This window comes from Mya arenaria, chromosome 12, assembly GCF_026914265.1.
Source record: "Mya arenaria isolate MELC-2E11 chromosome 12, ASM2691426v1".
In the NCBI taxonomy this organism is placed as follows: domain Eukaryota; kingdom Metazoa; phylum Mollusca; class Bivalvia; order Myida; family Myidae; genus Mya; species Mya arenaria.
This window is the reverse complement of record NC_069133.1, coordinates 21999263-22011240: the sequence shown is the minus strand read 5'-3', so window position 1 is coordinate 22011240 and position 11978 is coordinate 21999263. Positions and strand designations below refer to the sequence as shown.

General features: G+C 41.3%; 1 protein-coding gene across 1 annotated transcript; it reads left to right on the top strand.

The window, feature by feature from the left end:
* Nucleotides 1-3460: 3460 nt before the first annotated feature.
* LOC128210549 (uncharacterized) lies at nt 3461-11338 on the top strand. The gene is made up of 8 exons (XM_052914897.1): nt 3461-3773; nt 4836-5031; nt 5663-5880; nt 6707-6822; nt 7254-7443; nt 7765-7860; nt 7996-8173; nt 11197-11338. Exons 1-8 carry the CDS (start codon nt 3461-3463, stop codon nt 11336-11338), a joined length of 1449 nt encoding a protein of 482 aa, XP_052770857.1.
* Nucleotides 11339-11978: the final 640 nt, after the last annotated feature.

The window sequence follows — 11978 nt, the reverse complement described above, 5'->3', positions numbered from 1 at the left end:
GCATCCTTTGTCATGGAGTACCTCAACCATGGTGTTTCCATTAACCATCCCTAACGCTATTGTCTCAGTACGAAAAAAATAAGTGTATTATATAATTTAAACCGATAAATTAAACACTGCCATTCGGAAACAAATGTACAATTACAAACAAATAACTGGTTTACATAGTAAATCCATCTTTACTGGTTTACATTTTAGTTTCTTACTGACACTGTCACAGGACAAATCCACTTTTAAAATATACTGGTCTGTGAGTTACTAAGCACACAATTCAATACAATTTAATACCATTTATTAAGACTAAAGAAAAAGACTGACCGTGTTGAAAATGGGAACTGAAGACATGATGGCCAGGTTTAATTTAATAACTTTTGTTTGTTGTCTTCGTCTAAAGTGGGTAAGGTAATACAGCCTATATCCGGATACTTGGGAACGTTTTCGGCCATGATGACCTCTGACACGCTATTGGCCTGTTTACATTTCAAAGAAAAAACGCCTATCAAGCATTGTTTGAAATGTTTAAAAAACGGAACTTTACAAAACGCGGCCGGTCTAAACTTTACAATATGCGGGCTCCAGTCGTTCGAACTTTTCCTTGGATTATATAGACTATAAATCATTTCATACGTGTAGATTCCGATAAATCAAGCACTGTCTATTCTTGGCAAATATTGTTTCTGGTGTTCAGTTTACACCTACCTCCTCCGTTTTTTATTGCATTTTTGGCATCTTCTTTACCTACTATTTTTTATTATTTACAAATCCCAGACAGCAAAATACAGTTACTCATTAAATAATATTTTTGTATTGTTTTATCCTAAAATAATTTAATTTTCAATAGCTTTTTTTCGCTTTTCGGCAAATGGCAGCAATGTATGTTGCATTTTGTTAAATATACTTTAACAATAAAATTATTGTTTGATGGTGTTTTTTTCTTCTTTAATAGACATAATATGGTAATAATATAATATGTGTGTTTTACTTGTTTAATACAAGAATCGTCTGTCCGCTTTCCGTGGAGTAATGAGGCGGCCGAAGAATTACGATCGCGGCGTTCATGAAACGCCGCAGAAATTCGATAAGAATCTCATTTAAAAAATATTTTTGTGTGATTTTTTTTTTAAATTACAATGTAAATCGGCTATGATTGTACTAATGGACTGTTTACGAATGGCCATATCACGAAAAAATATTGACAGAATTCTCGAATTCAAATCGTCGAAAATGTGATAGAATTATTTTGTCATTTCCCAAATCCAATCTTTGGAAACGGCCTGTTATTATTTAAAATATTATTAACATTTATTAAGTTATCATTTCTGTTAGATTTTTTTTTTTTTTTTGGGGGGGGGGGGGAGGGGGGTCGGGGTCAATAGGCCTGGACCAATTGAGATTTCAAGAATTTAGAAGCCCTGAATACAAGTATTCGTATTTCACACGAAGTTTTGTTTTTATGTCTTACCCATATTATACATTAACAAGTCCTTTTAAAAATATTTAATTTGAATTTTCAATTCCCTTTGAATAACCATTACTTCGAGGATATACTTTTTTAACTTTCACGGCTCTTTACTTAACAGACGTCATGCAATTTCTTTGATGTTTTTTAAACACTAGAAGTAGCAGTTGTCAAATATCTGTGTTTATACTATTAGCAGGCTGTATGATATTTGTTTACAGCAATAAATAATTCATGCAATGCTTTAGACTTACAGTACAGGACAAAGTGTATAGTCGATACGATCGTCATTCAAATGCTGGTCTGGAGACATTTAATCCTCAAAACTGCTAATCTATAATTCATTATAACTTTGTTTTTCTGATCTCTATGGTGAAAAGTGCTTATGTATTTCCATTTAATTTTTCAATATTATTTACACAACTGATGTTAACAACTGCACTCTCACCGTTTTGACAACTCTTGTTTGTCTCCGATTGAGCAATTCTGTCAAAGACCATTGATATAAAACTGCATTGATTAGCAATATTTTTGGCTAAAAAAAATAAAATTAAAATAAAACTGTCTATCTGAGAGATTCTGTAAAAGAATGAAATATGAACAGAAATTGTCATCTCTATATTTGCCTTTCTGCCTCTGTCTAAAGAGTTTAGACCGTTAAGAATGAAAGTTGTATATACCCACTTGCAACAGTTTGTATAAACCGGTTAATTCTTCGGTTTCCTTTAAAATAATCAAAATGTTTATTGATTGGTCAATATTTATCTTAAAATGACTGTTGACCAATAAAATTGCTTACATGTGCAAACTAACCAAAAGAAAACCATATCAGATAACTTATTCAGTGTTATGCACCAGACAATTGTAACCACGACCCAAGGGTCCGGGGAATAGCGGGGACTTTGACTTTCCGTCCAGCCAAGCCCGGGTAAAATTCCCGTCCTGCGGGGACGAACTGCTGGTAAAATCCCCGCCAAATGCTCCCGCACCCAAGGGACCCTAGGTAACGCCCATCACCCGCTATTTTAGGCGCGAAGTCAAAACTACCGTTTCTACCCGGCACTGCGGGGCCACATGGCAGGTAAAAACACGGCCCATTTCCCCGGATATACCCGTTATACCCCCGTCCTGGGGGGGGGGGGCGGTTACAATTGACTGGTACATTTTACAATTGGTCCCTGATGCCAATATCACTGGACCCTACATTCGCAGTCGACACAAAAATTACAGTCAAAACTCCTAAACTGTACCTAGCAAGGGCAGTAATGTCAGGTGCGTCCAGGTTTCCTGGTTCATTGTTTGGGGCGAAAATTTTGTTTTGGATAAAACAAAGCAAGTTTTGTTCCTGTCTTTGTTCGAAGTACAACAAGGTATCGGATGAGATTTGCACGAAAGAAGACGCTATACATTGTTTAGTTTTGAAGGATAAAGTGCATTGAATTTTCCCAGAACTGCCATCAGTTACCTATTTTAGCTGTACAACATTAACAGGTTTGATTTGCGAATTCGACTTAATTAGTAACATAATATATAACTGGTTAACTAGATACTAGTAAGATTCGTGTTACCACTTATCTATCAATGCATTTTCTGCTTTTAGCAATAACTGGTTATCAAGTTTTGATTTGCGAGTTCCACATAGTAATTAAGTAAATTACTAACTGGTTAACTAGAGTGGGATGAAATGGTCTGGTGTGATAAGTGCCCACTTCCCACCGAAGAGAGGTAATGTGTTCGCCTCTCACCCAAGAGGGATGAGGTGGTCTGGTGTTATAAGTATCCGCCTCCCAGTCATCGAAGAGGGATGGAGCAGAATGTAGAATGGGGGTATAAGTGTCCATCCCCCACCCAATGGGGTGAAATAGTGTTGGAGGGGGGAGTGAAGGGGTCATGCGGTATAGGTGTCCGCCTCTCATTGGATGGTGGTGGAGGGGGTGCAGAGATCTTGTGGTATATGTGTCCGCCTTTCACCGGGGTAGTGGTGGAGGGGGTGCAAAGCTCATGCGGTATAGGTGTCCGCCTCTCACGGGGGTGGTGGTGGAGGGGTGTGAAGAGGATTTGCGGTATAGGTGCCCGCCTATAACCGGGGTGGTGGTGGAGGGGGTAAAGAGCTCTTGTGGTATATGTGTGCCTCTCACCGGGGTGGTGGTGGAGGGGTGTGAAGAGCTCTTGCGGTATAGGTGTCCGCCTCTCACCGGGGTGGTGACGGAGGGGTGTGAAGGGGTCATTCGGTATAGGTGTCCGCCTCTCACCGCCGTGGAGATGGAGGGGATGAAGAGCTCTCGCGGTATAGGTGTCCGCCCTTCACCGGGATGTGGGGGGAAGAGGTCTAGCGTTAAAGGTGTTTGCCCTTTCACCCAAATGGAGTGAAGTGGTATGACGGTATAGGTATTCTCCTTTCCCCAAAGTGGGAATAAGTGGTCTGGCGGTATAGGTGTCCGCCTACCATGTAAACATTAGACAATGTTCATCACAGAAAAAAGATAAGTGGTCTATATCTAATACGTTCGTATAGATTGTCTATTGACACGACCTTACAAATGGAAATGAATCAATTGAGTAGTTCATTGATAACTCGTATCGACTCAAATATTGTGAGGCTACAAAAAGGCGAGATTCCGGGAATTCTTTGTCTGATTTTGTTTAATTCCTTGCCTGCTTTGTATTCGTGTTCGATTTTCTTTTCAGGGGGGATCTCAATGTGACGATTTTTGCGCATGCAAAAACAAAGAATGTTGAAAGGCGGTGTTGACTACGGAAGGAAATTCGAAATGGGCCAATGAAACGTTACAGAATTCATCTTTGTTTAGTACCAAAACTCTGTGCACTAGTTCAGTTCACCTTAAATATAATATAATAATGTATAGATCAGTAAATGTTTTGTTGTTCGGATTTATTTTTTGTATGAGTGAGTATTTTTGTCCTAAACGAGAAAACTATACTTATTCCCATTTGCACTATATAGATTTTTTTTAAAAGTATCCGCAAAAGGGTGGTGATCCTTTCTCATACATTTTTGTAAGCTGCACTCTTTTTGCTAGTGAAAAAAGAACACAGAAATGGCAAAATCACGGCTTTGAACTTGTACCTTGCCATTAAGTTGAGTTCATTACCTGACATTTAATCATCGTTCGAACTAAATTTTCTTCTGCCCGTTGTTTTTGGCGCAATGGTTATTCCGCAATGTAGAAGCTATTCTGCCATTCGAATTATTTTTGAAATATTTGATAAATTATTTTATTGTTACCACCAAGTGTCCAAAAACATTTCCATGACTTGTAAATAATGGTTATGACAGTCTTCAATTTTTCTCTAATGATGTTTGTTCATAATTAAATAATAATATAAAAATAAAATTGTTCAATTCCCTACAAAGTCACGAGTCACGTGGAGGGATTTTCCCAGCGGAAGATATACACGCTGCACACGGAAGCCAAGACATGGAACGAGGCTCACGCTGTCTGCGAGGACCAACAAGGTCACCTGATCAAGGTCAAGGACGGCAGAGAACTAGGGGAGCTCCTCTTCCTGGACACGCCTGAGGGCGATTGGAACGGACAGCTGGCTAGTTTGTGAGTTGTATTAACTCACTCACTTGATGTGACACTCTCTGGTTTTCATGGTGCCAAACTTTTGAGACTGAGTTTTGACCTCAATGTGTGACCTTGACCTTTGGGTTTATTTTCGGTGTCCAGGTATAACATAGTTAAAATCCGATAATGTTTTTAATCGTGTCTTTGGCATCATTTCGGTGAGTCTATTCTCTTAAAAGAATCAACATTTTGTTTAACGTTGAAATGTTAGCAATATAACATTCGCGTGTCAGATGCTCTTTCCATGAATAGTATGATCATTTTGTCCTTCTTCGACATTAAAACAGTTGACTGATCTGTTGTTCCGTGACTTCAAAACCTGCTTCCCAATTTTGCGTTTCCTTTGACGGGTTACTGCGGAAATTGTCATTGAATAGTAAATTGATATATTGAACAAATTTTATTCTGATATGGCCGATTTTTGACCCAGCAGCTAGTTAAATAATGTGTTTCGCGTATATGATATATATAAGATCATGTTCATCACCAATCAAGGTATCCCATAAGTCGATTGGACTGGCCCTTAATTGAGGGGGATGACGCAATAATAAATAAAAACATTCCATTACTTTTATTTCGTAATTTTCTTTTATTTCTTAACAAACTGCAGAGCAGTTTCAAACAACATGTGGACGGGCCTCCATCAGCCCTACTTCGCCAGCGGTGACGTCAGCTGGGAGTATCATGACTGCGAGCCGAGCTCCCCTAATGTAAACATTTCCGGTGAGGCGCCTGGCCTCCACTGCGCCGCCTTTGATGGCGCCTCCCTGGTGCACGAGGCCACCAACTGCGCAGACAGACTTCCGTTCATCTGTCAGAGGTTCACAGGTAAAACTTAAGGATAAATAATTGCAAAACTGGCATTTGTACCTTAAAGAAAAAATAACGGTTATTCAGTCATTATGCAAAAATCGGCCCGGTGTCGGGCTGATATCGGCAAACACTGGCCGATATGCCGCTATTCAGCCGACATCGGCCCGATATGGTCATGTTTGCTGGGTAACGGTTTCCGTGTATCTTCCATACTTCAAATAAATTGCTGCAATAAATAGAACAAGGAGCAGAAAAAAAACAACATTTTTTAGTGATTCTCGCAATATGCACAATTCTAATAGTAAAAAAAAATACACTTGACCATTGATAATGTGTATCTTATGCATATTGTAAACATGGCGATCGGTCATAGGGAATGGTATGTTCATAGAAAATAACTGTATGCTTGAGATAAAGTGAACTAGCAATTGAGCAGTTTACGGTAAAAAGTTTTAAGAATACACTGGTCTGTGGTATATTAAATACGATTTGAGACAACCTTTTCCGCTGTACTTTTTTAATAAAACATTTCAAACATATAGTATGTTTAAAAGTTAACAATGACCAGGTTAATAACGTTATTTTTTACAACTTTTCCAACTTAGGGTAAAAAAGCTTTTTTTATCCATAAATTCCACAAATCATTTTCCTTCTAATAAAATCCTTTCAAATGATACTTTAATACTATTTGGTCACCAAGCACCCAAAATTCACACTATTGTACGTGTACATACGTGTATGCCGCTAATAAAGCACAAAACGTTTACAATTGTATGCCGCTAATAAAGCACAAAACGTTTACAATATTAACGTTTTTTTCTGAATGTTGCCTCCTCCGTAGGCGATTGCTGGTACGAGCCTTTCGCCTTGGAATCTGTGATCATCAGCGCCAGCAATATGATCCTCCTAAATCCAGGCTTGACCGCAAGCAAGTGCGCCGTGCTCTGTCGGAGCGAGGTAAGGGGAATATCTAGGCCACTGCAACAAAACTATGACAATCATAGTATTCATCGTTATTATAAACAACACCATCATCCTGATTACCGCCTACATCATCATCGTCCTTATGAACAACATCATCTTCCTAATTACCAACTACATCATCATCGTCATAATCGTCATTATCAACAACACAATGCCCCTGATTTTCACGTATATCATCATCATCACCGCCACCACCTCCACCACCACCACCACCACCACCACCACCACCATCATCATCATCATCATCATCATCATCATCATCATCATCATCATCATCAACGTCCTCGTTGTCAAATTTTCAACAAGAGCCACCCGGTGGTACTTGTAGATATCGTCAATCAGTGCATCGTTGTGCCTGATAAGAAATGGTATTTTCAACAATAACAATTGTGTTTTCAATGCAGTATGTGTCTTTAATACAGCTGAATGATGGCGATGAGTGTTGGGGCTTCTACTTCGTGGGCGTGAACAGGGAGTGCATCCTCCTGCACCCACCGGAAGTCACTGCATCCTCTAACTACGCCCGCTCGGCCAACCGTAAACCCTTTGACCTAGACCCTGACCTCGTTTTTTATGTCAAGAGGTGCTTTGAAGGTAGGAGCTGTAACACATTCTGGCGATTTTTAATTCATAAGATGATATAGTTTTCAATTGTTTTAATGTTCATTTGCCGTGATGTGCGAGGGAGTGTCAAACAGTCTGTTTTATTATGCATGTGATCAGTTCACAAGAAGGATGGATGACCATTTTTATATACACACAATGAGGTGGAATATCTTCCCACAATGGAGCCATTTAGCTACAATCATCAGCCCTTCGATAAACACAAATTTAAGAATACAGATGTGGCCAAATGTATATGCGCCTACCCGAGATCCTTACCCGAACCAATAATGGCCTCGGTTGCTATTTTAGGAGAGGTAGATACGGAGCCCTACAATGAGATAAAGAGAGGGGGAAGTCAGCCTGACACCACGTGTGACATCGAAGCATATCCCGGAGATGTTATAGGTAAGGAAACGAGTGGCATGGTTCTCCAACGAATACCTCGTTTGATGGTATTATGATATTTTTTTAAATGTGCACTTTCAAAATATATCCTTCAGATGGTATTGCTTTAAATCATCCAAATGTATCTGACTGCAGCGGGTGAGGTGTGTTTCTGCTCTACTCAGAATCACCCTCCTATCCCACCGACGACGTCCAGCGAGGAGGCGGCCGCCGAACTGGAGAGGGAGCTGTCCCTTGACACGTCCAACACGAGCTCCGCCATCCGCTCCAAGACCAGCGCCGAGGACAACCGTCCAAGCGCCATTGGTGTCGGGTAAGTGTAGCGCAATTGAAGTCGGGTGTGTGTAGCGCAATTGACGTAGGGCAAGTGTAGCGCAATTGACGTAGGACAAGTGTAGCACAATTGACGAATGGCAAGTGTAACACAATTGACGTAGGGAAAGTGTAGCGCTATTGACGTAGGGCAAGTGTAGCGCAATTGACGTCGGATAAGTGTAGCACAATTGACGTAGGAAAGGTGTAGCGCATTTGCCGTCGTCGGGAAGGTGTAGCGGAATTGACGTAGGGCAAGTGTAGCGCAATTGACGTAGGGTAACAATAGCACAATTGAAGTCGGAAAAGTGTAGCGCTATTGAAGTAGGGCAAGAGTAGCGCAATTGACGTCGGATAAGTGTAGCGCAATTGACGTCGGGAAAGTGTAGCACAATTGAAGTTGGGTAGGTGTAGCGCAATTGAAGTCGGAAAAGTGTAGCGCAATTGACGTCGGGAAAGTGTAGCGCAATTGAAGTCGGAAAAGTGTAGCGCATTTGACGTCGGGAAAGTGTAGCGCAATTGACGTCTGGAAAGTGTAGCGCAAATGACGTCGGGAAGGTGAAGTGAACGGGCTAAGTGCCCTGACATCGGATCAGAATGGCTTTCCCTAAGAACTTGTATAGACAAGATGTATGACGCCATTGACATCGAACGTGTATATACAACAGACCAAGAGCTATTGTGGTGGCCACAAGTTACAACTACTCCCATGAATACAAACGTTGTACAGTCTTAATACAGACTCGGACTCAGACTCGAACAAGTAATTTAAACATAACAGGTTTTTTTTAAATTCTTTTTACACAAGCGCACAGAACGTTGTTTAAGTTAACAACGTAATTTACGACATCGTTGTTAATTTTCAAATCGTTACTGTTCTGGAAGCTTAATGGATACACTGGTGATTTGCAGTGTTCTTACAATATGTGAGGCGCCTTTTTCAATTGTACTTGTTTTATTTGAATATTATAACACATCATCAAATAGTTATGCTTAAAAGATAACAACGTTGTCGTCAATCACGTTGTTAACCGAAAAAGTACATAGTTACACATCCGAATGGTAATAAATCCAGCACTGTTACCATTGATGCCCTGTTAGAAAGAACGTTAAAATAAGATTGGGTGTTTTGAGTCTTGTGTCTGAACTCAGACTTAAGACCGTCCGTATTCATGGACCCCGGGCTAAAGTCGTTTGTAGAGCCCAGACGTTATGCTCAGCGTCATTGATGCCAACTGTATGTAGACAACAGAACACGTCTCTTGGAGGCGTCAAGTGAACATACAATATTGGAGTCCGGTAAGTAGAGATAGAATTCATAGCGTTGTTACAATGCAAAGGTAAACTTCTGTTAGCTGACATCGTCACCGAGACAAAAGACTCAACAATAATCGTGTCGGATGAGTGTTTGATACAGATATACCATAGGATGATCAGCACTAACAGCTTCGATCAGCAGCAACGGCTTCGATTAGCACCAACGGCTTCGATCAGCAGCAACGGCTACGATCAGCACCAATAGCGTCGATCTGCACCAACAGCGTCGATCAGCACCAACAGCATCAATTAGCACCAACGGCTTCGATCAGCAGCAACGGCTTCGATCAGCAGCAACGGCTAAGATCAGCAGCAACGGCTAAGATCAGCAGCAACGGCTAAGATCAGCAGCAACAGCTTCGATCAGCACCAACGGCTTCGATCAGCAGCAACGGCTACGATCAGCACCAACGGCTTCGATCAGCAGCAACGGCTTCGATCAGCAGCAACGGCTTCGATCAGCAGCAACGGCTTCGATCAGCAGCAACGGCTACGATCAGCAGCAACGGCTTCGATCAGCAGCAACGGCTACGATCAGCAGCAACGGTTCGATCAGCACCAACGGCCTCGGTCAGCAGCAACGGCTACGATCAGCAGCAACGGCTTCGATCAGCAGCAACGGCTTCGATCAGCAGCAACAGCTTCGATCAGCACCAATGGCTTAAATCAGCACCAACAGCTTTGATCAGCACCAACGGGTACGATTAGCACCAACGGCCTCGAATAGCACCAACGGCTTCGATCAACATTAACGGCTTAAATCAGCATCAGCGGTTTCGATCAGGATACACACCTTCGAATAGCGCCAACGGCTTCGATTAGAACACACCGCTTCGACCAGCACCATCGGCTCCGATCAGAACTAACGCCTTCGATCAGCACTAACGCATTCAATCAGCACCAACGGCTTGGATCAGCACCAACGGCTTCGATCAATACCAACGGCTTCGATCAGCACCAAGATCCGATTAACACAAACGGCTTCGATCATCACCAACAGCTCATATCAGTACCAACAGCTTCGATCAGCACCAAGATCCGATTAACACAGACGGCTTCGATCAGCACCAACACCTCAGATCAGCATCAACGGTTTCGATCAGCACCAACGGCTTCGATCAGCACCAACGGCCTTGATCAGCACCAACGGCTTGGATCAGCACCAACGGCTTCGATCAATACCAACGGTTTCGATCAGCACAAACGGCTTCGATCAGCACCAACAGCTCAGATCAGCACCAACGGCTCCGATCAGAACCAACAGCTCCGATTAACACAAACGGCTTCGTTGAGCATCAGCGGGTTTGATAACGATCATTTAAGGAGCATTGGAGACTCCTGTTAGGTGCCAACGATTATAGAACTCTCTTGGCATCGGATGAGCAGCGTCTTTGCCTTTGCAAAGCGCCACAGCCTTAGTTTAGGTAGTTCGGTGCAAAAAAAGTATCGATATATTTAGCGCCGGGAGATCAAAGCGAATGGCGTCGATAACTTGAACTGGTATATCGCGTTATTGGCGTCGGGTTAATAAATCTATGGTTCCCGATATCAACCGCTTTTTACATGGGGTGACTTTATACATGACCCAAATCAAATGCAATTTGAGTTTGATAAATAATAATTAAATGAATTCAAGTCCATGATGGGATGTTATGGCAGTGCCGGTACAACTAAAACCCAGTAATAACAAACAGTTATTGTTTTCAGGGCGTCGCTTGGCGCAGGTATGTTGGCGTTCGTGTTTGGCGGGCTGTTTCTCATGGACCTCCCGGTGCTCATCGCTGGAGTCAAGGAAATACTGTGCACCTCCGCGCAGGCGTCGGCCCACGGCGAGGAGTTTGACGCTTAAGAAGCGCCTCGCGGATGTTTTGCCATACCCGACCAAAGTTATATTAATGTTGCGAACTGTTTAGTTCTGTAATGAAACTTTAAAACAAAAGAAGAAAAGTACCCGTGAATAATCGTGTTCGGATGTCAAATTGTACAAAATGTGATGCTGTAAGATTGAAGTCCACAGAGCACTTTGGTTTTATTCAAAAATAGAATTCTTCAAAAATAAAAGGTTTTAAATTGATTAAGGTTAAATATGTACATTATGCATTTTAAACGTTTTTATCAACACATTCAAATTGTTTCAGTCAATAAAATGCTTTATTTCGAAATTAAAAAAATCTTAGTTTATCCCGAAACGTGATTCTAATTGCCGATTTTATTCGCATGACTTTCGCCGTACCGTACGATCATGTTATCACGCTTTTCATGCAAAAGTAATATTTATTTCTAAGTCAGATATTTACCTCCAAAAACAAATATTTGAAAAACAGACGACCCCGTTTTTTGTTTGAAATGTATACGAAACTTACAATATACCTCGTATGTTTTATTTACCTGTTCCAAAATAATCAATGTGATTAGTGTTAGATGGCGACACAATACAATAGGGGTTTATTTGAAGTAAGACCTTTCTTTGAATGTGCACCACCATAATG

Coding starts and splice junctions, on each gene's coding strand:
- LOC128210549 (XM_052914897.1), top strand. CDS start 3,461: ATGCGGTATAGGTGTCCGCCTCTCACGGGGGTGGTGGTGGAGGGGTGT. Junction 6,823..7,253: donor CCGTGCTCTGTCGGAGCGAG/GTAAGGGGAATA, acceptor TTTTCAATGCAG/TATGTGTCTTTAATACAGCT. Junction 7,861..7,995: donor ATATCCCGGAGATGTTATAG/GTAAGGAAACGA, acceptor ATCTGACTGCAG/CGGGTGAGGTGTGTTTCTGC.